Source organism: Aythya fuligula, chromosome Z, assembly GCF_009819795.1.
Source record: "Aythya fuligula isolate bAytFul2 chromosome Z, bAytFul2.pri, whole genome shotgun sequence".
NCBI lineage: Eukaryota > Metazoa > Chordata > Aves > Anseriformes > Anatidae > Aythya > Aythya fuligula.
Window position 1 is genome coordinate 9,730,572 of NC_045593.1, and position 12,370 is coordinate 9,742,941.

At 53.4% G+C, this 12,370-nt stretch overlaps 1 protein-coding gene across 1 annotated transcript in view; it reads left to right on the top strand.

Moving 5' to 3' along the window:
• Window positions 1-12,370, top strand: part of CNTFR (ciliary neurotrophic factor receptor) — a 182,154-nt gene that overhangs the window by 116,513 nt on the left and 53,271 nt on the right. The window contains exon 4 of the mRNA XM_032206260.1: window positions 8,313-8,543. Within this exon, the coding sequence (XP_032062151.1) occupies window positions 8,313-8,543 (231 nt within the window). The remainder of the gene's footprint in view (window positions 1-8,312; window positions 8,544-12,370) is intronic.

A 12,370-nucleotide genomic window follows, 5' to 3' on the forward strand; every position in this document is an offset into this window, starting at 1 on the left:
GTGCTTAGGGGCAGCAGCACGTGAGCAGGGCCAGGCAGGAGGTCACGTTTCTCCGAGGGGCTGCATGTACCCTCCTCTTGAAAGCAGCTGGTGCTGCTGCTAGGAATGGGAAACCGAGATGAAAAGTCCCCGTTTAATCGTAACCTAATCTTTCCAGGGGATAACTCTGCATGTGCTTCTTCATTGTGTTTTGCAATCGTCTGTGTGCACATCCGCACGAGCTGCCTTGCAGAGCCTCTGGCTGCCCCACAGCAGCAGGCACTTGCAGTTTCCTCTTGCCTCATGCAATACAAAGGTGTGCACCTCACCTTCACCTCTCTGGGGGCAGCAGGGCACTTTCCAGCACACCATGGAGGTGACCTGTGGCCATTTTTCACCGTGGGAGGGCTGCACCCAGAAGATGCTCCTCGTGACTGCTGAGTACAGCTCAGCACGCGCTGCTCGTCGCTCCCTCACTTGGCTTTGCTTTAGGGTCTTTCGGAGTGAAAGGCATGAAATGCAAATGTAATATCTTGTTATTACACTGGCAAATCCTGAGGCCTTGGCTTAATTGTTAATACAGCCCCTGATGGGCAGAGTAGATTGTTGCTTTATTATTAATATTGCTTTGAAATCAGCTAGGCTACGGGAGTACAAGTGTTGCTCAGAGATGTGAGAGATGGTGACTGAATCAAAAAAAAAAAAAAAAAAAAAAAAGGAAAAAGACTTGCAAAAATGCCTTGCTTCTTATTGCCATCTATTCTTCCCCATGTGCGCCTGCATCTCAGCTCCTCTGTTATCCCACGGCCAAGAACACAAGGGGAAGCCTTGGTGCTGGTGCAGGGTGAAGGAATTCTTCTTTTGAGTAGAAACAAGTTCTGGGGTCTCTCCTCCAGTGGGTATCTGGATGGAGGGAGAAGTGCTGCTGTTCCTCCTGGGGGTTTCCAGGGACATCACAGGGAACTTTTCCTTTCCAAGGTAGCTCCCATTTCACTGCCTTCACCCCAGCTGCTGGCAGGCACTGCTGAGCTCTGCTGTGCTGGAGGACATATCGTGACAGCAAGGTGACAAACCAGGGGATGGCCACAGGGTACCCCCGCATCTTGATGCTGCAGATCACCTCCCTGCTTCGATTCCTGAATTAATCCGGTGTGCTGCCTTTGAGTCCTGGCCCCGAGCACAAGTTGTGCCCTGTGCCTTGTCCCTTCAGGGGCTATGCCGTGAGGAGGAGGCTTAGCCTCCTGTACCTGCGGTTGAGGAAGTGGAGGAGTTTTTCAAGCTCGGGCCACAGAAGTTCACGTGTTAAGTTGCAGCGGTCCCAGCTTCAAGCCCAGCTGCTGCCGATCCACCCAGGGGTGTGAGCGTTGCATCAGTCAGCGACAAGCCACTGGCCTACAGCAGGCAAAGCCCACGCCAACAGACAGACAGAAAGAGCCTGAGGGGCTGAATTTTAGAGCTATTAAATGATTAAATGCAAAAAAAAAAAAAAAAAAAGTTAATTTAACATCGCGGTTGTGATTTTACACACCCGAGAGCCTGGAAATTGAGAGCTGTGCTTCTCACACAGGGATCGTAACTTGGCACTGCGCAGATTGTACAGTATGTAAAATTAGACCGGAGAAATAGTAAATATGCTGCAGGGACCAATACTGTCTTGGCAGAAGGAGGATGGACTGAGTGGGACCCAACAGGTCTTTTACGCCTCTGACTTCCATAGTTGTGTGCTAATAATAACAAAATCTTGCCCATAACTCTGTGCTAATAATAACAAAATCTTGCCCAATGCCTGATGCTAACCCACAGCCCTGAGCAGGGCCATGCAGGAGCAGGGCTGTGCTGCTGTGCTCGGAGGGAGGTTTTTGTTTGAGGATGATGGGCACTGGCCAGAAGTGATGGGGAGGAAGGCAGCTCGTGGTGCAGGGTGCCTGACGTCTCTATCTGCCTCTGCCCCCTCCCCATGCCTGGTAGATGCAGGCGTCTCGGCGCTGCTGCGGAACCGCAATGGGCTTTTCTTGCATTTTACGGCTGTGATTTGGGCACCTAATTCCGAATCTTATCGATTTCCTCCTAAATGGTGCTGAAAAGCCTGATCTAAGCACTCTTTTGTGGCCTAAGTTATTTGTCCTGTCGGCATGAAAAAGCAGGAGCAGAAAACAAGCCCGTAATTCACCCGCAGTGCTAACTCCAGTCACCTGGCAGCGAAGGGCGAAGGCTCAAGCAAGCACAGCTTGGAGGTTATCAGTGGGATTTTTCCACCATGTGCTTGCTCTGTTTATTGCCATTCATCTCTCTCTGGCCCTTGAACACCTTCCTTTTCTTGCCATCCACTCATGTGTTGGGGCAGCTGCAGTGTAGATACAGGGGGCTGGGGGAGTTGCTGCTTCGCCAGGTGACTGCTCTGCCTCAGGACAAATCATCTCAGGGGGCACAGCTTTGCAAGAAAGCCAAATCTGCAAGGACAAGTCCAGCCTTAGGATGAAACCAGAGTCATAGCTCAGGCTGTCCGAGCAAGGAGGGTGTTTGGGATCCCAGGGCATGGGCATTTTTGGACCAGAAAAGCTAAGACATCCAAGGGAAGCTCCTACCAAGACCTCCTGCAGGAAAACAGATGAGCGCATGAGCTCAGGTCCCTTCCTGGGACGAGAGACCAAAGTCTCCTAGGAGAAAACAAAACAAAACAAAGCAAAGCAAAACAAAGCAAAGCAAAACAAAACAACAAGGTCACCAGCCCAACAGCATCCAGGCTTCCCATCCCTGCTCCAGGGCATATGGGCTCAGCAGGACAGAAGAGCAGGAGCAGCAGCAGCTCATCTTCTGGTCGTGCGCATGGCAACACAAAACCGTCAGTGCCAGAGAGGTGCAATCATTGCAGATGGGTACAGCAGCCTTAGCAGCCCTGGAAGAGCTCAGTCCCAGGCTTGTTTGTCCCTTGTGGCCAGGAACAATTTGGTGTCAGGGCAGCATGGTGCTGTACAGCGTGAGCTGGGCATGGTGGCAGGTGGGGACACGAGGTGGCCCTGGTAGAGAGCCTTCCTGCGAGGGGCAGTGCCCCTGGCATGCTCTGGGCTGGTGGGGTCGGGCAGGTCAGGAGAGGCTGCTTCCCAACAAAACCAGTCTCTGGTCTCCATCCTGCTCTTTCCAGATGGGCTTGGTGCTGGGTTTTCTCCCCAGTAGGGTGCTTGCTTGCTGCCCAGCTGTGTTTTGGGGGGAGCAGGCTCCTGCCACCGCCGAGCAGTGGTGGGATGTTGTTCTGTGTGTGCAGCTAGAGGAGAGCTCCCCTGACGCCAGCTGGCTGTGCCACCCCTCACGGGAGAACATTTTGTGGTCACATCCAGGCCGAGGGAAGAGGCTCGCCTGCCCCAGAGCTGGCCAGGAGCCGACCACAGTGGAGAGAGAAAGTGCATCCTCTGCAATGCCCCTGAAGCAAAGCGAGATCTGCTTCCAGGCTATCGTGGAGTGATTGAGTACAAGTCCTTTAGCACCCATCTGTTATCTCTTAATTAAAGTTTCTTGCTAATTATTTTTTCTTGTCAAGAAAGCAAAGCTGCTGACTCCAGGGATTTACCAAAGTAGAGCAAACAAACGTGGGCTCCGCTTGCTGCAATTCTTCATTAATGGACAAAATTAACTTGGAACGGTCCATATCTTTGGCTACATCGATGACACTTAATTATGCCTGTTTCCTTACAAAGATGTATTTAGTTTTAAATCACTTGCGGAAGAACTGCCTCCTTAAGCATGAAATTCCTTCTTCTGGAAGGGAAGGTTTCTGCTGGCAACGAAAGCAGTGCAAGAGACCAAGCAGCACTGGAGGGAATGGATGTGAGGAGATCAAGGATGGGGTGCACTTCAGGAAGATGGTGTAGGGAAACCCTTTCCAGTGCTAGAGGCTGTTTCATCTCAAGAAAGGCAACCCCCAGGACCACAAAGCTACAGCTGGGAGCAGAGCCAACAGCACCCCTTGAGCAGGGTCAGTGATGCCCAGGCTGGCCAGCATGGGTGCTGGAGCACGAGAGAAGCTACATGGTTGTGCCAGTTCCCTGGGAGACCCACAGCCAAAGGCCAGAGAGGGTCAGGAACATCTCTCTGATCCCGTTGGATCTCATTACAAGTCTCATTTACAGCGGGAAGTTGCAGGGTGTGAGACCTCGCTGCTCCATCTGCTTGGAGAGCTCTCAGCGTACCCCCGGCACTGTGTAAATATTAAATGTATAATTTATGAATGCATACACAGAGATCTAATTAGCTGCTCGGATTATTACTCATGGCCAAGCACACAGCTCTGGGCGAGAGGTACGTAGGCTAGTGGGGCGATACAGATACTTCAGGACAGATTCCTGCTGCAGAAGTGCTCCGTGTCCCATGGGGGAGAGGGGGACGTATCCTTTCTCGCTGCCTCAGTTTCCCCACCTGCAGATGAGAAGAGTGCAGGAGGGTGCAGAGCAGTTGTGCCCATTCCCAAAAATGCTTTGGTGCCTTCCTTTTGCTCACTCTGTGCTTACACCAGCAGCAGCCCCACAGTGAATGTGGACAGAGGCCCATGGGTGGGAGCAGTTGTTCCAGTGTGCAAATCACTGGGATGGTTTTGGCCCCCATGAGTGCTTGCAAGGGGCTGGCTTGGGATGGACCCTGGCACAAGGAGCCCCACTGGGGTGCTGGGGGGGGTGGGAGCTGCAGAGGTTTCAGTGGTGCTGCCCTTGCAGGTCAAGAATCATTAAGAAGGGAAACGAGGAGGAAGTTTCAGCTGAGGAGCTCCAGCTGGGCAGGCTGGATTTGGGAAGCATTAAATGTGTTCCCATGGGAAAGGCTCTTGTTGCCCTCACCTGTCCCCACCCAAAAGCACTGCTGGTAGCTGCAGCTCAGGACAGGCAAAGGGAGGTGACACAGGGGGGGCAGTGGGGTGCCACACATCCACGTGGCTGGATGTGACATGGGGACCTGGCTCAGCCCCAGCGTGAGGGTCATTAAACCCATCTGGGGGAAATGCCTGCTCTGACACTGTGCTTTGGGTTTCTTCTTTGTCAGGAGCCTTAAGTCATTGCCCTGGGAAAGACTATTGCTTTCAAAGACCTGTCTTCCAGGAATGGCTCCCTGCGTCCTTCTGGATGCATGCCAGCGTGTTTGTGCTGTGTTTGAGGACCAACAGGAAATAATTCAAGGTGCCTTTTCCCCCTTCCCAGCCTAGCCCTGCCTCCCCAGCTACAGGCAAGCCCTCAGCTGCAGTCCTGAGAAGCAGAGCTGGGCACCCCGGAGCTTTCCCCTGCCCCAATCCTTCCCTGAATTGCTGCAGCAGGCATTTCTCCACGCACTGCTGGGTGATGTTGCATCTCCACAGTCTCTGCCCCGCAGGTGTGAGGGCACGAGGGTCAATGGCCTTACAGGAACCAGCAGGAAAGGGCAAGGGAAAATCTATTCAAAGGAGTACCTTATGCAAGGGAAGAAATCAGAGCAGAACTGGAGTAAGATGCTGGGATCCATGCTTTAGGTCTGTTATCTACGTGGATCCATCTGCCCATCTGCCTAGTCATCTGTCAATCCATCCATCTGCCCAGCCATTTGAACAGCCAACCACCCCCTCCCCTGCTGCCATTCATTGATCCTTCCCTCCCTCTGCACACCCACCCACCCAGCCATCCCTCCATCCATCTGCCCATCCGTCCCTCCATCCACATACTGATCCAGCCAGCCTGCTGCTCAAATGTTAGTCCTCCATCCTCCATCCTCGTACGTTGCTCTGCATCCTCACATACGTTCATCCATCCATCCACTTCCATAGTCATCTATCCTTTCTTCTTCATACACTTCCCCCCGTCCCAGCTGTGCCCAGCCAGCCAGCTATCCATCTGTCTGCAGGCACACACACTCGTTCATCTCCCCACTCATCCGTCTTCCAAATTTCCACCAATCTGCCCATTTATCTGGACCCAGTCCAGCTGCCCCTCCCCACAGACTCCTCAGCTGGGATGCTCTTCCTTCTTTCTGCCTGTCACTGGATGCTGTAAGCTCTTTTAAGGCACTCAAAACACTTTTAGCCAGTGTCTGAGATGATCCTGAGACATCTCAGCAGCATCTTACTACCTTCAGCCCATTTCCACTACTGTTCTCAGCATCCCCTTCCAGCAAGGACAGCATCCCCAAAGATATCATTTCCCTATCAGAAGTAGGTGTACTGACATGCAGCTGCTTGCCAGGGGTCTTCAGGAGGAATCCCTCAGGGCCAGCTTCATCCCAGGGCACTCTCCTTTGCAGATGGGCTCAGGCTGTGGACTTCTCCCTAAGGTGCAGGCATGGCTGGACCATACCACATCATGTAGCCCTTGGTCCCAGCTCTCAGCAGGACCCAGGAGCTGGAATCTAGAGTGAGAGAAAAGAGCAGGATGGGCACAGGGGTGCTTTTCTTATCTCTCCCCACTGTGGGCTTGCTGGGGCAGCTCGGTGTTTTACCACCCTTGGTTGATAGATTTGTTTAATCACGCTTTTCACCAAAATTCAGACATGCACAGCAACTGAAGGATGTGGGTTTTGGAAATGTCATTACACATTGTGCAGAAGAAGCACTTTATTTTCCTTGTTTCATTTGCTGCCCCTTAATTATTTTCTTAGGAGAAAGAGGAAGCAGTCCTTCTCTATTCATCCTCTCCATGTCATTCAGTGTTATTTAGGTGCCTGTTTAGGTGTTATCTAGGTCTCCAGCCAGTTGTCTCTTTATGGGGATGAAGAAATTGAGTCTGCCATGCCATCCCTTACAGAGGGGCTGTTTCTGACCTTTGCTTTTCCACATTTCCTTCTTCTGCTGATTTTTCATCTGAAAACTGTGCTCTTAATGACACGGGCATAGCATTGTGTGCGGCTTGTAGGGTCCAGCACTTTCTGTTTTGTTCTCAAGCCCTTGCTTAATAATTCCTATCATTGGGTTTGCATTTTTGATTGCCACCGAGCGGATGTTTTCAGGGAACTGAGTGTGACACTCCAAGATGTGTTTCCATGGAGGCTGCAGCTAATTTGGAGCCGTGACTGCAGGGACAGCAAGGCAAACAAGCCCTTCCTCACCCCATGTGTCCCTGCGTGTTTATCGATACAGAGCTGGTCTGTACCGTGACACCCTTCTGTATCACTTTTGCCCCCAGCTTTAATTTTGCTGCCCTTACAGCCTCGGCTGCCTCCTCTCACTGCCATGCCCCCCTCTTCCGCATGAGTTACAGCATGCTGGGCAGCTCCGGCCCAGCTCTGATCTCTGTCAAACCTCACCGGTGACGTCTTCCTCTGCCAAGCCTGACCGCCTCCTCTCACCTTTGGTCTCCTGACCTTTAGCTGCTATAAATCCCTGCGAGGACCCTCCTTGTTTTTCTGGGCTGCTTCGTTTCCTTGGGAGCCTTTACTGATGCACCTTGTCAAAAGCATTTTGGAAACCTGGGAGTGCTTTGGGAATCAAACACCCCTTGCCTGTGCACAAAGGCTTGATGAAGCCTTGAGGGAGATGCTCACCCCCTGCTCACGCCCTGTCCTGCTTCACCCTGCATCATGCACACACACGTACGGTTTTATTCTTGCCACATGCGGCTCAGCACAGCCCGTGTAGCAACACGGGAAAGATTCAATTGCCAAGCATCATTAATGAATGTCAGCTCGAACTCCTGTCCAGAAACCTGAGAAAATTCAATTAGGCAGCTGGTGCCCAATGAGCTGTACTGCCCCACTCGCGAGATGCTAAATCAAACAGCTCAGCAAGGCATCATGTTATTGTAGCGAGAGAAGAAAAACCAAGCAGGGAGATAAACAGCATAGCGTGCGCCAAGCAGCTGCCCCTCTCCAAAGTGTGGCACAGGTAGGCTGCGATCCTCCCACCTCATTTCCTAGGCAGGGAGCTGCAAGGGCAGCTGCCCACTTCCCACCTCCGCTAGGAAATAAAGTTTGCTGGTATCACGTCCTGGGGTCTGTCACCTCTCTCCCCTGGGAATTTGTGATGTGTGTGCTTGATTTGCCTCCTGCAGCAAGCCTTGTGGATGCAGGAGTGGCAATGACTTGGTGGTGTGAGCAGCAGGCTATGCTGTGGGGCGTTTGGCTGATGAGCCATACGTGTGGCCCTGATGTGTCTCCTCCAAGGTAAAGGTTGGGGGAAAGCATCCTATGAGATAGATGTGGTTTGTTATCTGGTCTAAGGTCACAGTAAACCACTGTTAGGGTCAGGAGGAGAACATGTGCTTCCTTGAGCATCGTGTCTGTCCATGGCTCAGTCCTTCCCTCGCTTGCTGTACAAGTTACGGTAAGATCCTATTTCCAAGGCAGCCCAGGGCTCCGAGCTCACCTGCTTTTCTCTTCTCCCCCCTCCACAGACAGCCACATCCAGTATGAGCGGGTAGGCGCAGACGTGACCATGAAGTGTGGCTCCATGGACTGGGACGCGGCCGTGACCTGGACGGCCAACGGCACCGACATCGACGACTCCCACCTGAACGGCTCGTACCTGATCCTGAAGAACGTGGACCTGACGCAGAGTGGCCAGTACTCCTGCTACGAGGGCTCCTCCTGGCACCTCAAGTACCAGACCTACCTGCGGGTGGGAAGTGAGTACCCTGGTGTGTGACATTGTGGGGACGGGGGGACAGAGCCATGCTGTCTCTTGAGCCAGAGCAAGCTGCCCGTGACATACAAACCCCAGCAGCAGGATGCTGGAATTAGCCCATTCTGCCACAAACTTTGAGTCAAAGATGGTAACGATGCCCCTCGAACAGTTTGGGAAGGGATGTTGCTTCTCCAGCAACATGGTGCAGCAGGAGGGGCAACGGCTGCAAGTAGAAAAGGTCAGAGTTGATCCCTTTTTTAGGGCAGCCAGGGAGGAAGATTGCTGGCCGTGGTTACTGCAGTGTGTTTCTATCAGAGGAACAGCCAAAAAGTGGTGGAGGCTGCTGTGTGTTTGCAGGAGAGCCCGTGCACGGCTGCGGTGGAGGCCAGCTGCACGTTTCACAGGATTTTGCTTATCTTAAGTGAGAGATGTGCTGATTCACAGGTCTCATCGTGGGAGATAAGAGCTGTGCTATATTTCACACCGCCCTGATAGCTGATAGCAGCTGTGTGTTCCGTGGGCTGCTGTGTTTGTACAGCTGAGAGCAACTGTGGGTTTCGCGCTTGTAACCGAGAGCCGGGGGTGCCAGGAGCACCAGCTGGCAGTGAGCTGAGGCTGCCACGGAGGATGCTGCAAGGCACGAGCCAGGAGCCCCCCAGGGATGTGCTGGCCATCCCCAGGTCCCCATTTCTCTGCTCCCTGTCTCACCTTCAGCACCATGCAGGTGCATTTCTATCACAACGGGGTCAGGCGGAGGGGCTGCATAAGCCTGTGATGCTGCAGGGCATCAATCTCACGGTACCAGATACTGCTGGGAGGGATGTTGGCATGTGGGCCAAGGGGAAGAGGTGCTGGACAAAGCTGGAAATCAACGAGAAAAACAAGCGAGGGCAGAGTGGGCTGCCTAGGGCATGAGGATGGAGGAGGTAGCAGGGTTGGGAGTGTGGCAATGAATGGTGTGTCGCTGGTAAGCGTGTGGTCAGCGACCCCTTGGCTGTGTTATCGGGGCGAGGAGGTGTTCAGAACCCAGGGGCACAGCAGGCCGTGCCTGCAAACACCCTGCAAAATGAACAGGGGCTGCAGCCCACATCTGTAGGACACGAGGAGAAGGGGGGTCTGTGGTCCAGCTGTCTCCTTTGCAGCCGTGGCATCACCGTGACTTCGCCATGGCTCTTGCCTCTGCTAAACTCCTCGCTTAGAGCAATCCCTGTCAATCCGCTTGGGCACCCATGGGAATTGCTTGTCATTAGAGCCAAAATCCCGCTGATTTCCTCTTGCTGCGTGTTCCTGGCCAGTGCCTGCTCCAGCCCCACCGGGCACTGAGCAGCTGAGGGGCACGCTCAGACACCACGGGGGCTGCAAGCAGTAAATAAATAAGCGAGTGCCCAGTGTTGATAATGCAATTAATTATGCAAGGAACTAATCAGGTGAGATGCTTTTAGTGGTAATTAATTTAATTGCCTGGATTTTAATTTAATGTTCTCTGCGAGGTTTCTTTTCGCAGCACTGCTGCTGCCCCTGGCCCCTGCCTGCTCCCCGCACTTCCCTGCCTCTCCGGAGGTGGTCAATGCCCCGAGGTGAGAGGGATGCTGTGGAGGAGTGGGTTTGGGAGCATCCCTGGTGGGAGGTGTGCAGCACCCAGTGGCAGCTGGTGGCAGTGGGGATGTTTGCTGTGTTCGGCTGGGCACGGGCGAGCAGGGTGAGTGCACATGAAGGCTGCAGAGGAAAACCTGTGGTTTGAGGATCTTGGACTCGTTTCACTTAAATTGGGCAGGGAGTTAAGTGAAAACAGGCCTGTGGCTGCACTTTCCCATCTCAGCAGGGCAAAGCAGCAAAACGAGAAGACGGAAGGGCTGGGGGCTGCGTGCAAAGAGGTCTCGCTAAATAAAAAGCACTACCTGGAGCGTGCATCCCGAGCAAGGCAGGGAGGGGGGAAACGGGCAGATAATCATAAGGAGATATCAGAGAGCAGAGGAGGAGCAGGAGAGGTGTCAGTTAGCAAATCTAGCTCTGTCTCGGGGTTCAGAGAGTGCAGGGATGAAGGGAGAACTGCCAGGAGTCAAGCTGAGTGGGACCTTACAGAGGAAGCTCAAGCAGGGTTAGCTGTATGCGTAAAGAGAAAGCAAGGAGAGAAGAGATGAGCTGTGCAGCCGGGCTGGAGGGGAGATGAAATGTAACGGGGGCAGCTCCCAGCCCTGTCTGAGCCCCTCCAGGTCTAGCTGGTGATACTGGGGGAGATGGAGGAGGATAAAACCTGAAGGCGGCCCTCTGCTGTGCAAGCAAGCTCAAAGAAAAGGGTGTGCTGAAGTCCACCTCATCCCCAGGTAAGGAGATTTTAGTTCATTAGCCAGGCTCATTAGCGACCGAGGGCTCACTGGTGGTACCCAGGAATGTGGGGAGAGGCAGCGTGCCTCCTGTGCTTGAGAAAAGGAAAAATCCCCATCAGACAGCCTGACCCCCCTGTGCCCCGCAGTGCTCTCAGAAGAAAGAACAATTAAAGATGTGGAGACAAATGGAAAATGGGAGAAAATATAACGGGAGCTTGCCAGCGATATATCACACCAGATTAACCTGATAGCTCTCTTTGATAAGGGAACTGATTTTCTAGGTCCAGAAATGTGGTCGATGTAATCTGTCTTGACTTCAGTGAAGTATTTGCTATGATGCCACATGGGAAATTATGAGTTAAACCAGAGAAAATGTGGATTAGTATGGGAGTTGGAACACGGCTTAGGAAATGGCTAAAGGGGATCAGATTGTGCTGAAAGGGGAGCTGCTGGGAGGGATGGGGGAGCTCCGGCATGAGGCTCAGACCGCTCTCCGATGTGTTTTCCACAGTGGCTCTGGCCCAGGAGGAGGGAGCCGGGGTGGGACGTGCTGGTGGCTGTAGGGTGACCCTGGGGTTTCTGGGGTGGGGGTTTCACCGTGGAAGGACTGGGATGCAGCACACTGGGGCAAAAAAAAAAAAAAAAAAAAAAAAAAAAAAAAAAAAAACACACCACAAAATGCATGGAGGTGGCTCATTGATGCACTTCAACAGGCGGGCAGAAGGACATGAGGGGCTCAGATGTTCCTCAGGGGAGGTTTTGATGCCCAGGTGTAAATCATGGGGGACGTGGCCAGGAGCTCAGCAGCACTCAGGGGAGCGTGTATGGCCATGTGTAGCCATGCTATCCCCTTCCCTGCAGAGATGGGGACACAGCAGTGGGGACAGCGTGCATCCAGGGACGGGATGGCTGGGGGATGGAGATCCCACCTGGGAGAGGAGGAAGGGCCCATAGGCGTGCTTGTCCCTGGGAGTCCCAGGTTACCCATCTCCTGCATGCAAAGCACCCTGGCACAAAATGCCCAGGGGCACTTCTGCAGGGCAGTCTGTTCCAGAGGGCTTTGAGCAGCCATGTGTTGCTCTGAAACCTGTCCTCAAGTGAGCAGCAGAGCATGAGGTGAGCCATAGGAGGGCAACCAGAATGCACCGTGCATATCTCCAGCAGATTGTCCACCCCATAGCCTGGAGCACGGGGGCTGTCCGAGCAGTAGGAGATGGGGCTGGGGGTTTTGCACGCCTGGGCTGAGCTCCGGGCACCGGGCTCCCGGCTGCCCCCAGCGCCGCAGCTCGGCATTTGGAAATGCGCGGCCCGAGGGCCTGGGGATGGATGTAACAAAGACGTTGGGAAATAATGTGCTCTTGAGGTTTGGCACACGGCTCCGTGCATTACAGAATGTTATAAAAATACTGCTAATGGGCCAGAGAGGAGTGGAAACGCGCGGCGGAGAGGCTGCCAGAAGCCGGAGAGCGCACATGGGAGCGGGGAGGCCTTGTGTGCAAGC